This window comes from Apodemus sylvaticus, chromosome 2 (genome assembly GCF_947179515.1).
Source record: "Apodemus sylvaticus chromosome 2, mApoSyl1.1, whole genome shotgun sequence".
NCBI lineage: Eukaryota > Metazoa > Chordata > Mammalia > Rodentia > Muridae > Apodemus > Apodemus sylvaticus.
In genome coordinates this window covers 182,229,766-182,250,214 of record NC_067473.1, presented here as the reverse complement: position 1 = coordinate 182,250,214, position 20,449 = coordinate 182,229,766, and the positions used below count along the sequence as shown (strand labels likewise).

At 42.2% G+C, this 20,449-nt stretch overlaps 1 protein-coding gene across 8 annotated transcripts in view; it reads left to right on the top strand.

Moving 5' to 3' along the window:
* The window catches only part of Sox5 (SRY-box transcription factor 5), a 974,603-nt gene that overhangs the window by 674,588 nt on the left and 279,566 nt on the right, over window positions 1–20,449 (top strand). For all 8 annotated transcript variants that reach the window (XM_052175238.1, XM_052175240.1, XM_052175244.1 and 5 more), the window contains one exon: window positions 13,120–13,330. In XM_052175238.1, the coding sequence (XP_052031198.1) occupies window positions 13,120–13,330 (211 nt within the window). The remainder of the gene's footprint in view (window positions 1–13,119; window positions 13,331–20,449) is intronic.

Genomic DNA, 20,449 nt, shown 5'->3' with positions numbered 1-20,449 from the left:
GAGAAAATCGAATATGCCAATGAAGTACTTTACGATGTCAAGCATTAAAAAGTAGCAAAGACAAAGAGATGCAGACTCACACAGGTCTCTTAAGCACAGCCTGAGCTGAAACTCCATTTCAACATAGAGAAGCAGTGGTAATAGTTCCTACATCCTGTTTGGAGACCCGAGAAGTTGCCTCCTAAAGACCCACGTAGTTGGGCAAGTTGATGTTTCATGGGGCGGTTCTGCCATCTTCTTCGGCATCTTCTGGGGTTCCAGTATTACATGAGGGATGAATTGTGTTAGGACACTGTAATCTGAGCCTATTCAAGAATTCCAAGCCCAACTGTATCAGAGCAGTCTATGTGAGGCCCCCCGAGAAGAGCTCTGAACATACACAGAGAGAGGCTGGAGGTTATTGAAGCAGTCGGTTTGGAGCTAACACCCAAGGGAAATGTTAAAAGCGGTACACTTCAGATCACTTCCAACTCAGTTCTCCCTCTTCAGAAGCCCTGGGGTTGGTCGGAGCTTGGTCCCGGCACAGACCTGCTATTCACACCCGTCCACATGCACAAGGCTCTATTCACTTCCAGGAAATCGGTGGCTCTGTGGATCTGGGTAAGAATTTGGCCCTCAGTGAGTGATCTGAACGAATGAATTTGGAATTGGCAAGAACACATAATCAAGTGCCGCATTTCCTGAGGATCTTCATGCTTTAAGACCCCAGGTAGCATGGAAATTCTGTGGGAGGAGCCAGAGAGTCCAGCAAGATCAAGTCTGCTCCAGTTTCCTTCCATTACCCTGGGCATCCTGAAAGAACAGAGGTGTAAAGGGTAAATATGTACACATTTAAACCCTGCTCGCTACAAAACACAAGACCATTGATCCTTTAAATAAAGTTTTATCTAGTTAAAATGACAGTGTTAAAAGCCAGAACTGGTATTCCTGTCTTGGCTTCTTCATTTTTATAGATAACCTATTTTAAGCTGATTTCAAAAATCTGTTTGTTTCTTGAGACAAAGTCTTCCTGCGTGAACCTGGATGGCCTCAAACTTGTGGCAATCCTTAGTGCTAGGATTAAAGGTGTGCACCACCACCTCTACTTTCATACTCTGCTTTTAAAACTCGGTTTTGATTGTCTACAGCAATGTCAGGTAAATGAGACTCTTTGGTTTTGGCAGGTAAAATGCATACACATGTAGCCGGGCCCCTCTTACATGCTGGTATGGAGAGAGCTGACTCTCAGGCATTTCCTCTGGAGAAGCAGAGAAGTTTCTTCTCTCGGTATCATCGCTCTTGCAATTTTCAGAGACATTGGGCCTTTAAAAAGGAAGAGATGTTACATTTTTGACAGCTTTTCCCTTCCACTGAGCGAAACAATAAAAATAAACACGAAGCTGTCGGCATGGCCCGCGCGTATAATGCCATTTGCATGTGATTTCCTCTGCTCCTCTAGATAATTGAATTTATTCAGGCAATTTATTTTTTAAATGCACGGTCTCTGTGAATGGAAACATCTTAACTAAAGACAACCCTTTTATTTCCTCTTAATGAAATATATACATGTATGTGTACACGTCTGTGAGAACCAAGTGACTGAGGAGAAAATAATAGAAGAGCCAAAAATGGACTGAAAATAAATATTAATTAAGGAGGTGAGGCTTGAATCTCGCAAGCCCATATCTTGCCTCTGCCCGCCCCCGCAACCCATCCCCTGTCTATATTCAAGGTCCCCAGGCGCTCTATGGGAGCTTTCTCATTATCTCTCCCTGTTTGGTGCTGCTAAGTATAATAAATGGATAGCAATGCACTTTTGTAGGAGGCCTGTGTGTGCGGATTGTCCCTGAGCTGGTGAGCAGAGACGTGCTGGGCCCGCTCCAATCCTGGGACTCGGGCTTCACACGTATGAAACTCAATGGAAGGGAGCAGGCTGTGCTCCTCATCCTCCGGCATGCGATGGTGCTCAGAGCAAGCCCTCGTTCTCCTGGTGTAGGAAGGGTGGGGAGCATTTGTCTTCTTCCTGGGCTGGCACTTTTGTGGGTTTTTAAGTACCACACTGGTGGGGGGGGGGTCATTCTCGGATATGTTGGAAGTGTCAGAGGTCATTCAGAAGGTAAAGATTTAAGTAGAATGATAAGGGGGAAATACTTGTTTAAATCTGATGATCATTTATTTATTGTCTTTGTACATACCCTAGGATTTAAATACGGGTTTTTAAAAATGTGTTTGCCAAGGATCTAATTTACTAGTGGGGATAAAAGATACCTATGAGAACACCTTTCCTGTCACCTTTGGGCACAACTGCTACGCTCACAGCAGTAGGTTCCTGCAAATTTGGGAGAATGTTAACAAGTGCCACCCCTCCTCTTTTCAGCGTCTATATAGCTGGACAGATGGCTAGTTGCAGTGACCACACTAGGAAGACCCATGTGTCAGCTGCCAGAAAGGATCAGAACTTGCAATTTGGGCTTTTGCATTTTTACCATGTTGTCTTCTTACCTGGTTTAATCTACTTTCATGAGTTACTAACGTTTTTTTATTCTTGTATTTTATTATAAAGCCTTATTTTTCCATTTAATTCTTGGGTCTGCTTAATCTATAGGTATGCATTTTTTTATGTACACCTGTTTCTTTGTAAAAAAAATATCACATATATAACAACATATGCACACGACACACTTTATACAATTATGAATATTTCCTTTCTATGTACTTTTCAACACTCAGAGTCTAATTATACACACTGATAATCATCCCAAATTTTATATGGGAAATCCAAGTTCTGTTAGTAGAAGTTATCACCCACACTTAACTCTATTCTCTGTCTTTCATGAAGAGGGCTTGGCCATCAGATCCCAGCTCTGGGAACAGAGCCTGAAGGCTTCTGCCTGGGAAGTGGTCCCCACCTCTTCATTGGCAGGAAGTGGCTCCTGCCTCCTCATTTCACAACCCTCCTTTCTCTGCCTCCATCCTGTCACTCTGTGCTTACTGACACATTCTCGTTTTCTTGTCACTACCTTGGTCTACTGGAGGAGAGAGTATGAGGTCTCAAACCTGTACCGCCAGGGTGAGAAGTCAGGGCTACTTTTCCAGTCGTGAATCACTTTAGTAAAATGTATTTATGAAAAATATTTTAAATCTGGGCACGAGACTGGGGCAGAAGGATTACTTCCCAGTCTCATCCAGCCCAGGCTACACAGTGAGTTCAAGGCTAGCCTCGGCTATGGATTATATGGGACCCTGTCTCCAAGAGCAGCAACATCAAAGCTGGATGTTGTAGTGCATGTCTGTCATGCCAGAGGTGGATGAAGACCAGGAGGACCTGGAGGTCAAGGCAGCTTTGATGCATGGGCAGTTGGAGGCCGACCTGGGCTTTGTATGAGGCCCTGTCTCCAGGAAACAAAACCGTGAAACGAAGCAAACACACGCTTTCAAAACAGATCGTAACTTTTCAGATGCACAGGCTCTGTGTTGGGAGTCATGTTAGTGTGCCATGCTCTGTGCTGACACCATAGTCATTGTCTCTACCACACAAGCAGAAGCCACAGTTGTCACCTGGTCTTCTCTATTTTCAACTTATCCACCCCATCACATCACTTTCTCCCAATTCTCTCTAGGATTTGAACACTTTAGCAAGTCATGATTTTTTTGTTGTTGTTGTTGTTTCATGGTACAAATAAAATTTATTTGAAAAGTCACAAGTGCACTCATGTGCATCCTCTCCCGATGGGACAATGAATTGCAAATCAAACAGCCTCACTCATGGGCTCTGACATCCAGCACCCTGCACGGCCAACGTGCGCAGCCCTGCGTGCAAGTGTCTATTCGCCCTTTGTTCCGAAAGTGTGCTCCCACTCCTGTGCCCCAGCAGTTAGTACTCTGGGCAGTGTGAGGAGTGAACTGCACTGCGGTGTGAACAAACAGAATTCGACTGTGTGTGGTTTGAAAGAAATCCACAGTGAGTGTAACTCCTCTGCCCCAGACCCTGGATGATTTCAGGTGACAGGTAAAATTAAGGGCTCTTTCTGACACTCGGTTCTACAGTCTAGAGGAAAGCCTTTATGGTCACGTATAGGTAACGGGAACAGTGTTCCACACAACAGGGAATGGTACCCCCGCCCCTTCTGCCAACGCCATCCTCCTGTCCACTGCTGCAAGTCATCCAAAGATAACTACTTCCACAGAATCCCTTCCGAGAGTCCTCCATCCCCTGCTAGGTCCGGGCTGAAGTCCCCTGCTCGGCTTCTATGATACTTCATGAAATGGTCATTGTATGTAGGGCACACTGTTTCTCATTGGTCCTCTTCCTCCTTCCTTATCATGGACATGCACCACGAGTTCCCACAGGTTGTGCCTCTGAAGCAGGCTGTGGGTTTTCCTCTACCTATTCCTTACAAGTTTAGACCAGAAGACCTTTCTATGTATTTCTCGTAAGACCAAAGGGCCCCATGCATAAAAAGTTAATAAGTTCATAATTAAATCAATTTTTATTTATTGAACACTAATAGCAAGATACATGGTGACTAATCTAAGATGTTCCCACTGGCACGGTATAAAGAGAATATTAAATAAGAAGTCTCAGAGTTGTGCACCTGGCGCTGTGACAGAGAGCTTGCTCTATCTCTTTAAATCCCAATGTCTTTTCTTCTCTAATCTTCCCTATTCCACCCCCCAGGTTGCTGTTGTACAGATCAGCACTTCACAGTTGTTATGGTTACGAATTGCTTTATGTATATTTCCATGCCTCTAAAATCATTAACTGTGAGCCGGGAGAGCACAAGCTTTCTTTTCTTATACCTTTGGCTCATGTCGCAGGAACGAGTCGGCCGGGGAAGGCAAGGGAGCCGATGGATCACAGCCGTGGGCTTTAGAACTGGATCTTGGGTTTAATTTTCTACCTCTCCGCTTTCATCCATAACTTTTAAAGTAATAACTTCTAGAAACCTTAATTTCCTCACGTGTGAAATAGGAATCACGCATCCATCATGGAATTTCTCTGAGAGTTATAAAATGTTATAGTCCACAGAATCTTTCAGAACAGTCATCATTAACTCCAGAAGGGGAACTCAGGTTTGCTGAAATATTAGCAAGTGTGTAAAGATTTGGTATGTTTTTTTTTTAGGAAAATATTTTTTATAATGTTTTGTTTCCTCCAAATCCAACAAGCTCAAGGCCCTCAAGACTGGTGTAAGAAGAGCCCCCTCACAGGATAAAACAGTTAAAGACTGTTTTATCCCCGGAAGCCTAATGCTTCGTTGAGTGGATCTGTGTTGGTGATTGTTCCTTATACAAGGTATCTCTGATGTGCCTGCTCAAATGGACTTAGAACAGTAAGCATTATAGGACAAGTGCATGATTTATTTATGTAAGCAATTGTGTGAAAGTATATGTATTATCTCACCATTATATGTGAACAGTGAACTGTGAGGCCTTGCACTTTTTATATCATTAATCAAGGATACTCCTTGTGATACAGTCTCCTTTCAAAGCCACGGGGCTGCCTCTGGTTGGAACCGTGTTCTGATCCAATGGCTTAGGGAAACAGGCCATTATCGCTTTTCAGTGGGAAAGCGAGGCTGCCTCTCATGGTATGAGGATGAACTGACTTCAGGCTCTGGGGCTGGCCTGATCTACTGAGGTCGACGCCGTGTTAACCAGCTCTAGTCATGTCACTGACAGGAGCAGAAAGTCAGTGGTTTCAGGCCTTGTTCTCATTACTCTTGGGGTTGTCTACTGACGGTATAGAGGAGCACAGAATTAGTGTAGAAGAGTTCCTAAAGTACTCGTGATGAAGAGAGGATCCTGATGTGCCTACCTCACAGAAGGAAAAAAAATGCCAGAAAAGTCAGAACATATCATAGCAGCCAACTCTCCACATGGAACGGTGAGACATAATACTGCCCTCCTCGTGCCGTCTCCAGAACTTGACTTTCCGACTTTGGGTTTTGTGATAAGCTGTACTTGAACATTCTTCTTTTGATCATTTTCCAGAGTAATCACTTTGTAGAGAACCATGATACTGAAATTTAAAAATCAGAATCCAGAGTGCAGTGACAAGGTACAGTTTGAGACAACCCATCCCTTGGCAGAGGTCCAGGGCACCCTTCACACAGAACCCCCAGAAAAATACCCCTTGGCTTAGACAAGTCTTATCAGAACAGCCAATGATGGCCTTAGACTGAGGATCCTCCTGCCTCGGCCTCCTCAGACAACCGTGCCTGAGGCATGTGAAGAGCAAAGGCTTTGACACACATCATATCATCAGTGGACAAAGGGAAGGAAACCGTGTGGGGTCATAGCCTCTGCACAGCCAATGATTCAGAATCCCAAAAGCTTTTAGGAAATTTAGGACTCACCCTGGCGCTTTCACATAATAGACAACTGCTCTACCTCAGAGACAGCCCAATGCCCCAATTATTTTCGTTAAATTATCAAAAGAGTTTGTTGAAAAAATGAAGTAGCATCAGTGGGTGAAGGTAGTTGCTGCTGTGTCCCGAGGTTAAGCCTCAGAGCTCACATAGAGAACGGAGGGAACTTGAGGCCCTCAGATTGTCCCCTGACCCCCAGACTCACATCATGGTCCCTGCCTCCCCTACTGACACACAGCAAAGGCACAAAATAAGTAAGTGAACCAGTCAATCTCATTATAAATTTAAAGAAAAAAACAAAAATAATATCTTTTACTGTATATAAATTTTCTTTTTTAACTTCTGAACACCAGGTACATATGTATCTGTGTGTAAAGATATGAATTAATTATTTCTTTTAATCCCTTTTTGGATGTTTTAATTTTTGCTTCTTGTGACAAAAAATGAAGGAAAAAAATCCCACAACTTGAGGGAGAAAGAATTTCTTCTGATTGAAGATTTCATACCCTTGTGACAGGTGGGGGAAGAGGCAGAGGGGGGAGGTGGTCTTCTCACTCTCTTCGTTTGTCTCTCTAAGCTGTGTGGGACCTAAGTCCATGAGGTGTTGGCACCCATGTTCAGATGGTGTCTTCTAGTATAACCTATCTCCGTCACACACACACACACACGCACACACAAACATATGCACAGACATGCACACACATTCTTTAAATGCTTCCCCCCGCCCCCAGATGTGTGTTCCTTAGTCTCCTGGTTCCTCCTAAATCCAGTAAGGCTGACAATAAAGATCAGCATCACAGACAAAGAAACGGAGTCTGAAGATGCCTGTGCTATTGTCCAAGTGGTTTGTTAAGAGAGGAGTCTGAGGGTCTGGAGACGTGCCCCAGCAGTTAAAAGCACTTGCGCCTCTTGCAGAGGAACTGGGTTCATTTCCTCGCACCCACATGGCAGCTCACAAACATCTGAGCCTCCAGTTCTAGGGACCCATGACACTCTACACATATGGTAGATGCAGAGGTACATTTAGGCAAATACTCATACACATAAAATATTTTTCAAAAGGAGCCTGAACAGTGGCCCCTGGTTCAGCCTGTTTAACCACCAACTTAAACTGTTTTGATGTTGTAATAGTTTACAGCATGTGGGAAAGGCCCACAATATGTTTTATTTAACATTAAACATTGTTTCTAATTATAAACAAGGCTATCAAAGGTCCAGCTGGTTGGCATTATTCAGTAAGTGTCTACTCTACACGGAATTAAAATGTTTAATGCCCCCATCCTCATTATACCTATATAACTACACACCCGGGTGCCGGACCAAAGTATGATGAATTCTTCAACTTCATTTCTTCCTTCAAACTTACAGATAGGAACAATTTTTAAGTTAAGTTTACTAAGAGCTGTAGTAAAACCGGCTCTAGAGCCTCCTAACAGAAATGTGACGTTTGTCCGCTCGGTTCTCAGTACTCCCTTGTTGTAAATAAACAACTCACTTGACAGGGGAACTGCTCAGTGGAAGAACATGGGTATGCAGTCATGTCTTTTTGGTGTAGAAACGGCATATGGTTAGACTCTGAGCCCTGGAGGGGAGGATCTCAGAGGTCTTGGGTATACCTTAGAGATGTTTGATCCTGAGACACAGGCGCAGACCTTCAGCAGGGAGATAATGAGCCGGTGGGAGCACAGGGTGTTCTTAGTTTTCTTGGTTCTATTAGTTAATGTATTAGCAATTCCCTAAATGCCTCTTTTGCTTATTAAGAGGCTTGGAGGGCACATGAAGACATATGTGCTGTGCCAAAGTGTAGCATGCTCTGAGCTTCCAGCAAACGAGATTGTGGAGGAGAATTTAGAGGGAAGGCCTGTTGGCTGCCTTCTGCATGGAAGAAACCGAGGTGCTTTCTCGACTGCCTCTCCCAATTACAACCGCTCTGCTTAGTCACCCGAATACTCACTGTTCATAAACAGTATTTTATTGCACATACTTATTTATTTTGTGTGGGAGGCATGTGTAGGTAGAGGACAACCCATAGGCATCATTCCCCTCCTTCCGTTCTGTGGGACTCGGGGGTTGAACTTGGGTCCTCAGCCTTGGTGTCTAGGTCCTTTACCAGCTGGGCTAGCCTACTGACCAACAAAGTTGATTTTTAAGTCTCAAGGATTTAGTCATTTGCAATTTTTCAGTCGCAAGGATTTAGATATTTTCCAAAGAGGATCCCATGCATACCATTGTTTAATCTTTACATCATAGATATTAATAAACTAAGGCACACATGTATGGAGAGACTGAGAGTATCTGTGCTTGGCCATGGTTGACCTAAACTCATTGTGTAGACAGGAATGCCCTTACAACTCACCAATCTAACCACCTCTACCCCCAAAAATATATAAGTTAAAGACATTCACCACCATGCCCAGCCCATTTATTATTATCTTTTAACAGTAATTGATTGTTTAGCATCATCTTCTGTCTACATGATGACCTTCCTAAGACAATGCAGTAGGGGAGGGCTTTCCACCCAGAAATCCATTGTTAATGGGAGTTTGTGGGCGGACTTCAGGAGTAGGTTCATAGTTGGAATAAAAACGGGAGATCCAGTCTCTGAGGTGGTGGGGAAATGGGTTGTGTGTTTCCAGGGCTGTGTGTACATGCTCATAGGCATTGTTTTCAGAAGAGCAGCCCATATGCTCCCTAGGGGTCTGTAACCAGAGAGTAAGCAGGCACAGTAGAATGTTCATGAAAAGACACTGAAAATTTAACCAAGAAAGTGCCATAAAGATTTAAAGGACCGTCTGCACAGGCCTCACTGCTGTACCTGACAGACTCAGTTTGACAGGGTAGACAGTAAAGGGTGACAAGTTATTCCAAGTGTGTTGGGAGTGGCCTCCTTCTTCTAAAGCATGTAAGGGGTGAGCACACACAGCTGCAGTTAAGATAGTTATCCAAGTTTTGTATCTGTGTCAGTTGGTGAGTTTTTTGGGAACACCCACGGCCAGATTGATCTTGTAAGGAGAGCATCTCTTCTGAGCTTCTCTCTGTCATCCCTCGTGGCTGCTGATGCTGTGGAACCCACAGTTAAGAGGCTGCTCTTGGTGAAACGCCCATCAATCGCTGCTCATGTCTTCCCTATTGCCTTTTCTATGTTCAGTTTGCTGCAAACAGAGGACCAGGTAGTATTTGTCAATGGCTTGACCACCATAAACTATCCACTATGTCTATTTTGAACAACTAGTTAGGGAAAAAAATTCATGCTGAGTTTATGTCATTGTTTAAATGTCAAAGGTCATTATTAAGTTAATTGGATAGAAGGACGGACAGGATTTACAAATAGGGACTTCTTACTACTTGGAAAGCTTTTTTGGCCCTTAGTTATGGCAGATGAATATATTAGAAGGAAATTTTCATTTTCATAACCATTGGAAAGAATACAGTCGATCTTGCTCGCATATAATAGATATAAGCAATAATTTAATTTTTTAAGGAAAAAAAGTGTGCTATTGTTAAGGTTAGACTTGAGGTTGTGAAGCCACATGGCATTTCTCATCTGTCCCTGCTCTTATGACCTCATATTTCCCAGTCAGAGTCCCTTAGTTTCTCTATTAACTGGAAATCATAATTAGTCCTACTATCGAGAGATTAAATTTAGGCCTATAAGACTCTTTAAAATGGTTGACATAAGCTATCCAATTATTATTATGTACTCTAATAAATACGATATGAATATGTTTTTTCTACCATGTGCGACTTTAGTTTCTACATACAGAACCAAACCTTAAGTAAGATAATGCTTCTTACAAGTCTGAGAGCCAAGGATGAGGTGCTGTTTGGAACTGGTTAAATTGTCCAAGTTCAGTTCTTTTCTTCAAATAAAATAATTCTTCCTCAGTATCCAAATCAACCTTTAAATATTAAGAACTAGTACTTTCTTCCAAGTATTTAGAGTGAAATGCTGTCTTTAGAGTGAGACAGAAGCTATTCTCACAGGGTATTTTAGTGGGTGGGAGCTACGTTAAACAACATACCATCTCTTATTCTCTTGCTTGCTAAGTTGACAAGCTGATAACATTCAGAAGATTGTGCTAATGCATCCAGAGAGTAGGTCACTCTGATGTTGTGCACACCTCACAGTCCTGTGCATTCGCCTGTACAAGCTTGAAGCCTACCCTCAGATTTTGGGAGTGGACTAGATGCGTATGGCTATTCTGGTCCTTTTGTGCTTCTGAAAGTTGAGTGTCTTTTGTCTGCTACCAGAGTGAGGAGAAACATGTAGCCATGTTTCAGGTATGGTGAAAACAATCTCAGGAGGAAACTAGAAACACCAAAACTCCCTTGAATAGAGGCGCAGCCAGCATCCACTGCCGGGATTCACCATGCGAATGAACAATGGTGTCCCAGGGCGCAGCAGCTGTTAGTGACCCATTGAAGGGGTTAGTGGTGCTAGTAGCTAAAATGTCACCTGAGAGGTGAACCAGGAATAAGATACAGTCCTTTGTAAAGTAGCAATAATGCTTAATGAATTTTCTTTAAGTTTGTCTTGCCATGGCGGCGACTGAGTTTAGAATCCCTAAGAGACAAGTTAAGCTTTTTAAAAAAAATTTCCTACTTGTCTGTAAGGTGAGTGAATGTGAGGTATGTAACGTGGGGTGCTTCCTTTGGGAGTAATTTCAGATCTTCTATAGCCGATTGCATGGAGATGGGGGGCATCATCTCTTGGGATGATTTATCCTATAAAGGTATGTGGTCTTCAGTCAGCTGCCAGTTCTAGAAGCTGCTGTTTCTAGAACACTCCGTGTTAACAGGGTACAGACACATATACCCAGTGTAGGCTTGAGAAATGTTTCCTTTCACCCAGGAAGGAACATGAGATGAAAAATCTTTGGTGTGCAATGAATAGAGATGCTTCTTGCTGCATTCTGTGTTATAGATGGTGTGTACTGTGGGCCATTCTTATGAACTCTTATGAGTTTACAGAATCAAGTTTTCAGTCCTCTGACCAAGAGGAGCCTGTGTGTTCTGTTCCTCTGTGTGCTTATGTTTATGTAGAGTATTAAATAAATAACATCAAAAGTGGGTACACAATTTCCCTCTAAGGGCTTGTAATCACTGTATAATGCAGGCTGTATCCAAAACCCAGTGACATTAGAAACTAAGTTGTGTGTGTAGAGCACTCAGCGGACATATCAGAGGCATACTCCATAGAAATGACGAGAGAGGGAAGTTACTTGGGATTAAACTACCTGGGATTTAGAAGCTGTAATTTAGAAGGTTTCCTTAGAGAATATTTCCTCCTCCGCCGCCTCTTCTTTCTCCCATTCCTCCTCCTCCTCCTGCTCCTTCTGCTCTTCCTCTTCTTCCTCCTCCTATTCCTCTTCGTCCTCTTTTTCCTCCTCCTTTTCTTCTCCTCTTCCTCCTTCCTCTTCATCTTCTTTTTTTCCTCCTCATGCTAAAGTCCAAACAATAAACTGATATTTCTCCTTCAGTTAACTTCCCTATACCCACTAAACATCTGTTGATTCAAAATCATATCAAGATATAATGATTATGTTGATAATGATCTTCAAGGATCAAGGTGACAAGATTTTGGACAAGTAATTTAGCATGCTTTAAGCTAGCCACTATTAGCCTCCATGTTTAAGTTATCAGTGTCATTTGTTCTGTTTCTGGGGCCCAATATCATTTCTTATGCAGACGATGGAGGTACCAACAGGCATGGTGTGCAATCTTGCAAACCCCATTTCCTCACACTGTGTTTTAATGAGAATCTTCTGCACCATACAAATGAGAAACACAATCAGAGAGAGAGAGACTCCCAAAGCTCCAGTGATAAAGTTTTGCTCTTAACAGTGCTCTGCTTTGTGAGACTTAAAGGACTATGGATATAAGTGATGACCCCGGGCAGACCTTTAAGTAAGAAAATTGTTTATCGTGCTGGATTCATGCTTCTTTAAAATTCCTGAACTATCTTTGACACCAAATGGACCCTGCATGTTATAAATGTCACAAGTAAGCAGTTGAAATCTGGGAGAGAAAAAGATAAGAGAATACAAAAACATGAAGTTTTAGAACGAAGAATAGAGCCTCTCAGGGGCAGAGAGTTACAAAGAAACAAAAATCAGGGGACTGGTTAACAGAGAAAGCACTTGATACTTCAGTGACAGGCAGGGGAAGGCAGAAACCGAGCCTCAAGCAGTAACTCAGTCCGGGACACAGAGGCATTCTCACCACGTTCCTGTGCAGTGTCCAGGTCTCCTGGTGTGGCTTTTCTAAAGCTTGAGAGTGAGTGGGGCATCAAGAGGGACAAAGTTTGAGTCAGGAGAGCCATGGAGAGGCTACAGCTACAGAAGATAAAGGTGCATACACGGTACATGAGTGTATGATTTGATTAAACATTCCAATGTCACAAGGCAACTGGATGCAGTTGACAGCTCCACCATACAGTCCTACAAATATCCAAGATCTTTAAGCAACAGCCAGGACAGTAGGATCACAGTGTGCTGCCTTTTAAACGCCACGTTTAAAAAGGTGCCTCCTCACATTAAGGCAAGGGGCCTCGTGTTTTGTTTTTGCCTGTAGAGCAATCAGTGACTCACTCTTGAGCTGGCTTGCAAAGTGAAGACAGTTTTTTTGTCAAGATTTCTTTGCTCCCTGCTCTTACAGAGTGGCATGTCACATTCCTGTATGTCTACAGAATAAGCTACAGAGATCCTTCGCCCCAAAGAAACCTTACTGAATTTTAAACCACCCGCCCTGTCTTTGCTTTCTCTTCCAGGAAGTCGATGGCAATAGAGTTATGTCTTCATTAGCTCCGTACAACTCATCTACCTCACCTCAGAAGGCGGAAGAAGGTGGGCGACAGAGCGGCGAGTCGGTGTCGAGCGCAGCCCTGGGGACTCCTGAGCGGCGCAAGGGCAGCTTGGCGGACGTGGTGGACACCCTGAAGCAGAGGAAGATGGAAGAGCTGATCAAGAACGAGCCGGAAGGTAAAGGCTGCGAAAGGAAGACGGCCCTGGTGGCCTTTCAGGGCTCAGTGGTTTGATTTGGCTTCCACTTCTGATGCTTGGTGTAGATTCTTAAACTGATGTCTATAAAGGTTTCTTCCCTTTTGCGCGCTCTCTCTCCCTCTCCCTCTCTCTCTCCCTCCCCCCCTCTCTCTCTCACTCTGCCTCTAGCTCTCCTTCTCTCGCTCGCTCGCTCGCTTGCTCTTGCTCTCCTGTCTCTCGCTTGCTCTCTCACTCTCTTGCTCTGTCTGCTTTTCTCTCTTTCCTCTCCTTTCTCTCTCTTTAGCTCTTTCTTTCTCTACCTCTTCTTCTTTCCTTCCTTCTTTATTTTATTCCTTTCTTCATCTCTATCTCACAGATCCTAAGTTTTTTTTTAAATCATAAAGTCACATTGCAATGTGAGCCTTATTTTTATGCATGAGTAAGTTACACTCGAATGAAGCTTGTAGGCTCGAGAATAGAATGTCTCATCACTGCCCAGAAGACCCACCTACTTTGTCACGGATCTGCAGCCTGTGCTGTACATCCCAGGGAAATTTCTCCCCTTAAGGACCATTTCAGAGTTGTGTTACATTTCGTAACCTTTGTGCATCAATATATTCATATCCTATCCTTGATCTTAGGTCCGTTCCTTGCGCAGTCCATGGAAATGTTATTGTAGTTACTTAGCTGTGACCCCATGTAACCTAATGTGTGTGTGTGTGTGTGTGTGTGTGTGTGTGTGTGTGTGTGTGAAACAGTTCATCCTAAAAATAAAACAAAAGAAGTAAAAAAACCTTGCTAACCTCTTCAGGGTTAGATCCAGATGCTAACTATTCCAGTTTAACTCTGGCTGAGTCTGGGACGCTGAAGCCACCCAGCATGCAAGAGCAAGCCTCCCTCTTCCTCAACTGCGATTTCCAAGTGAGCAAACCAAGAAAGTGCAGGGGAGACGTACTTTGATTACAAGTCGTGTCTGCCGTACAATGTGTGATAGCCAATATGTTTTCAAGTCCCTAAGAGCATCGTGGCACAGGATGATGTTGCTGGACTTTATACAAAACTGCCAAACTGTCTGCAAAGTGTTTATAAAATTTTCCTTCCTGCCACCACGGAAGGGAGGCTCGTCCTGTTCCACATCCCTCTCAGCCTTTGGCTGTGTTAGAGTTGGGGATTTTGTGCATTCGAGTGGCTATGGATTACAATCGCGTTACTCGGTTACCTTGCAGTTCCCCGGTGGCCCTCCATGTCCAGATCTCCTCATGCAATTATTTTGCATCTCCGTGTCATTGGGGAAGTGTCTGTTTGGTGCTTTTGTATGTCTATTGAGTCATTTTGATACAGATGAATTTCAGGACATCTTTATATATTTTGGATACCAGTTTAAATCAGAAATGTATTTGACAAACATTTTCCCAGTCTGTGGTTGGTATTTTCATCCTCAGTATTTTCTTTTGCAGAAAATGCTTTTCTCTTTTTCAGAAAATGACTTTTCAGTGGTCACTATGTTCATGAGTCTTACTTTTCTGATTTGTCTGAGTAGTCATGTAGAGTCTGAGATACTTTTCTTATATAATCTTCTACACTTTTATGAATTTGCATTGTATACTTTAGATCTGGGAGCCCTTTTGAGTTAGTCTTTTAAAGGTTCTGTGTCTGGATTCTTTAATTTTTGTGTTGTCACAGCATGCCTAGGTATTTTCTGAAAGATGACTCTTGTTTGCTAAATGCTTTTGCTCCTTTGGGAAGGTGGCTGACTGGATTAATGTCCATTTATTTGTGTCCTTCAAGCTCTGTCCCTTCAACTCATTTTCTTCCCTTGCCTAAAATCATTACTGTCTTCATGAGTATAGCTTTGCTTGGTAAGAAGTCTTGTTTGGGGTTCTACTGTTCTTCCAGCATTTTTTTTCCTTAGGGTTTTTATGGGTCAGTCTGACTCTATTGTCTTTCTTCACAAACTCTAAAGTATGTTTGAATATATCCAAAGGATATTGTTGATTGGACTGAGAATGTGTTGCGCCTGTTGATCACATTATAAAGAAGCTATGACAGTTCTCACCCATAAAGAAATAAAATCGTTCTCAGCTATTAAAATCTTGACTCACAGTTTGCACATAGGTAACTTAGATGTATTCGCTGCATTTCTGCTTGTTTATTGCCTTTTTATCTGAAATAAAAAGATAAACAAGAATCATACTATTAATTTCAAATTTTACTTGCTGGCTGATAATATGTAGAAATACCATAGCCTCAAATTCAGTGGTAGCAGTTTTTGTTAACTCTGTGAAATTGTCTACATGGACAAACATTTCATTCATAAACTGACAGTTTCATTTATTTCATCCCTTAATTCAGGTTTTATTGCTTTTCTTTCTTCTTATATGTCTCAACTTCTAGTAGGATATTGTTTAAGATAGGAAGAGAGGATGCAATACAGTGCTGTGTTCTTGACTGTAGGAGCCAGGCTTCTTGACCCACCTGGACATAGGATGCTTGTTGTAGGCTTTCCTGGGTGATGCTATCAGGACCTACTTTCTTCTTTGCTCTGGTTTTCTATGAATTTAGAATTTTATCTATTAATATAATATATACAATCACTGATTGTAATGATCTACTAATATCATACACACAATCACTGATCTTTAAATTCCCAAGGAGATTTTCAACATTGACCTACCTAGCAAACTTATGATAAATTACACTGGGCCACACTTCATAGTTCTTTTTGACTCATTTGGGATTTGACTTGTTCAGACTTTGTTGAGGATGTGTACATCCAGAACCATGAGGTCAAATAATTCATGTATTTCTTTTGAATAATGTACATCCTGATTTTGATGCTTACTTCATAGAAGACGTTGTAAAGTGTTTTCCCTTATATGTTAATTTAAAATTGTAGTGTTGGATATGTTCTGAATTAAAGGATAAGGAATAGGAATAAGGGGTCCTGTGTTTGTTCTGTATATTCTATTCCAAGGAGATTTGGAGGGGTTCTCTTTAGCTGATATTATTAAAGGAAATTTTGTGCATGATGTTGTATTGCTGTATTGGGTTGACTAAGAGGAGATGTATAAACACTTAACTTGGAAGTAGATGGCAGGCCTAATCTAAACACAGTGAATATATATCAGTGGAAAAATCAGCAGCAGGTGGCACCCACAAGTACTTGACAAAAGATCTGGTGAAGCACTGGGAGTCATAGGAGGAACTCAGTTCCCAGGAGCAGCCACTGGGGTGGAGCAGCAAGGATGGCAGTCATAGCAGGAAGGGTTGGCACAGGGAAAAGTCACGATTGCATATGAAGGTCAGAGAACCTTTCTTAGTATCTCTCTGCCAGTAATGGACTTCTAAGAACTTCCTCCCCTAGAACACGTATATGCTCAGGTAAGAAGGAACGTGCTCTAAAATAGAATAAGATTAGAGAGAATGGATACCGAACAAGGCAAGAATCGAGAAGTCCGAGTCTGGGCAGGAGAGGTGGCTCAGCTGGGAAGAACACTTGCTCTTATTGTGCACACATGAACGCTTTACCACCTGGAAGTCAGGAATGGCTACAATGCCATTACACAATGCCTGTAATCCCATGTATGTGCTGTAGGGGACAGGAAAAGAGAGTTCCAGGGGCTTGGTGGCCACCAGATTAGCTTGTTTCTCAAAGGAATTGGGACATAGAATAGTAGTTTGATAGTGTCTTCTTTTGGCCTTTGTGTGTGTATATACACATGAAAACCTGTTTATGTTGTACTCACACATGTGCCACACTCATACATAACACATATGCATACAGGCACATACATGTACACAGGCTCCCTCATATCCCCCCATGAGTTTTAGAAACAATCTCTGAAGGGCGGAGCATGAACAACCTTTATACCCACATATGCAAGTTATGCAGAACCTGATCTGAATATCTAAAATCATAGATGTACTCTTACTGATACTTTGCCCTGCTAACTATATATATATATATTATATGCATTTATAAATACTTTACGTGTTGTTTTATGTTTGCTTAGGACTAAGTATGCAGGCTAGTCTGGCTCAAATTCTTAATTATTTTCCTACCTCTGTACACTGCTGGGATTATAGGCGTGAACCTCTACACCTTTTTCAAGAATGGATATCTAGTGACCAAAACAATTTATGGACTTATAAAGAAGTAATTTATATCTGAGAAAAGCCATGTTCTTATTCAGAAAGAATAATAAATTTCAAAGAGAAAAGCATGCAGAATTGTATGTTAGGAGAATATAAGTCTCAAAGTAACTGGAAGCTCTGTTTGCCTTCAAGGCATCATTGATCAAAGGGTATGGGCATGCACGAGACAGGCCACTCTCGCTTCCCGTCCATGGGACTATGGTGGTGAATGGAGCACACACACTTGAGCTGAAGCTCTCTTATTACCTGGCATCAAAAGATAAAATTTTCAGAAGGGGAAAATGTGAAGCATGTTGGTGGGAAAGCTTTCTGCAAGCCCGTGCTGCAGCTCCACAGAGAGAGAAGCCACAGGAAGGCACAGGGGCAGACAGGGAGTGGAGCTAAGTGCTAAGGGCACAGAGACCATGGAAGGGATCCTTCTCTCTCCTCTGGATCTTTGTCCATTGTTTTTCAAAGAGCATTAAAATGAGCAGCAGGTTGTGATGAAAATTTCATTAAGCCCAGTGAAATCATAATGAGTGGCCGTGTTCACATCTTGGCTTCCTCTTGCATGGTGGGGGTGGGGGAAACAGAGATCACTAGAAAGACCACATTATTTCCAGCCTTACTCTGCCAACAGCATGCCAACAGGGACAGGGAAGCCAGGAGAGGAGGCTAGGCCATGAGAAGGGAGGACAAGAAGGTGAGCATGTCTGTCTGTCTTAAAGGTGCAGAGGCACTGAAGAAACCACACCTCTTCTTTACTTTAGCTAGCCTGTGCTTCTGAGTAAGGAATTAAGGTATTTTTAAACATATTTTAGGAGAAAAACATAACACTCTCCTGCTTGTGTTTTCAGTATTTCAGAATTTTGGGCTGTCATTATGAAAATGAATCTGCTCCTGCAGATTCTTAATATCCATTCCTCTCCAAATTATTAATTAATTAATTCATGCATGTATGTTTGCATGCATGGGCACATACAAGTCAGAAGACAGTTTGTCAGAGTCAATTCTTTTACTCAGCAACGTAGGTTCCAGGGCTTAGACTCAGGTCATCAGGCTTCGAACCAGGTGCCTTTACCCACTGAGCCATCTTGCTGTCCACTGCTGTTCATTCTTACTCTGATTTGTGCTCATAGATTCATAGATACCCACTAACGTTATGTCAGACTTTCTATTGTGGTTGAGTTATGTTTGTTAATAAGTTTGTCGAGTCAGCCAGCCCTTTTTAACTAAGGAGAGACAAGACATCTCCCATGGCCTCAGTAACTAGATTCCTTTCCTCTCCATTTTCAGATGAGAACTATGATGATTAAAGACATCCTAGGGTTATCCTCAAAGCTGATGTTGCCATTGGTCTAGAATCCACAACCTCATGTACAGCTTGCTAAGTTTGCATGGTTGTGTATTAACTCCTATACTTTAACTCACATGGCTCCGTATCCCTCTGAAATATTAACAAAAGAAATGAAGCAATAGTTGCTAGTTTCTCCTTAATGTTACTCCATAAGTAACTTACATGTTACTGCTTAAGTGATCATATTTCCAGAAAGTGTTTAAGGGCATACTTACCCATTGTCGACTATCTAATTGCCATTAGAAAAAGAAGACAACAAATGAGAAAACCTTAAGATTTTAATAAAAATGTCTAGGAGCAAGATAATGGTGGAGTAATAGAGCTTTGGATGTGTCAGTAAAGCAAACATGTTTTTGTTACCTCTCTATGTCCTAGAATTGGCCTGGGTCTCCCAGCAAGCGGGGGTTACAGCCACCTTTAACTCTTGTTCTAATGTAACACTGTATTCTGGGCCATGTATTTAACTTTACTACAGTATTATACTCACTAAAGCTCAGATAATCAGACTAAATGTTCAAAATGTTTTATGAAAAGTATGCTTAATCTCCTTCATTGCTGTTGCTATACTGCTGACCTGGGTAATAGAGAGGAGAAATCTTCAAAGACACATGACTTCATGCTAGCACTAGCGTTAGTTCTTCAGCTAATACTCACAGAACTCTGCCGTTAGGATGGCAGATAGTTCAGCTGGTACAAAAAGGCATGCTAAGCCTGAACAACTGGGTTCCATCCCTGAGACCCAAATGGTGGAGAGAGAGAACCACTTCCTACAAATTGCCCTTTGACTTACACACACACACACACACACACACACACACACACACACACACACACACACACCAGGGTCTCACTGTGCCCTCTCCTCATAGACATTAAATCAATGAACATAAAACAACATTTAAAACACCAAAGTTAACAATATTCTTACTTAGAAAAATAAACAGTAAATTTACCCTGTTCTAATTGTACGGAGGACCCTAAATTAGAACAGAACTGTCTTTCACACACTTCTTGAAGATGAGCACAAGAACGTTTTACCCCATGTCACCCTTACACTTCCCAATGCAACTATCCTCTACCCTTCAATTATACATCTGTCTAATGAGCACACATTTACTCGGCTCTTTGTGCCTTAATACTACTTTATTTTAAAAAAAATCTCTGTGTGTGTGCCTGTGTGTTCTTGTGAGTGTGCAATGCATTTGCCACCATATACACACAGAGGTAGACGCTACCTGAGGTGGCAGCCCTTACTGTCTACCTTATTGACGCTGGGTCTCATATTGTTACTCCCACATACACTAGGCTAGCTTAGCTGGGGCATCTAAGCTCTGGGGATTGTTCTTTTCCACCTCGCTGGGGCAGGGTTTGCAGACCTGGCCTTACCTGGGTTCCTTGGATCCAAACTTAGTGGCTCAAGTTTACCTGGCAAGTGCTTTATCCACTGACCTGCAACCCTGGTCCACTGTTGTGTCTGTCTCTGCCTTAAATATCACTCTTGGTCTTAATTACCTCATAGATTTTCCTTCTTTTTTTTTTAAATATTTTTTATCATTAGTTTACAAAGTAATGGGTCTTATTCTGACAGTTTCATACATGAGTATTATTATACTTTATTCTTTTAAAAA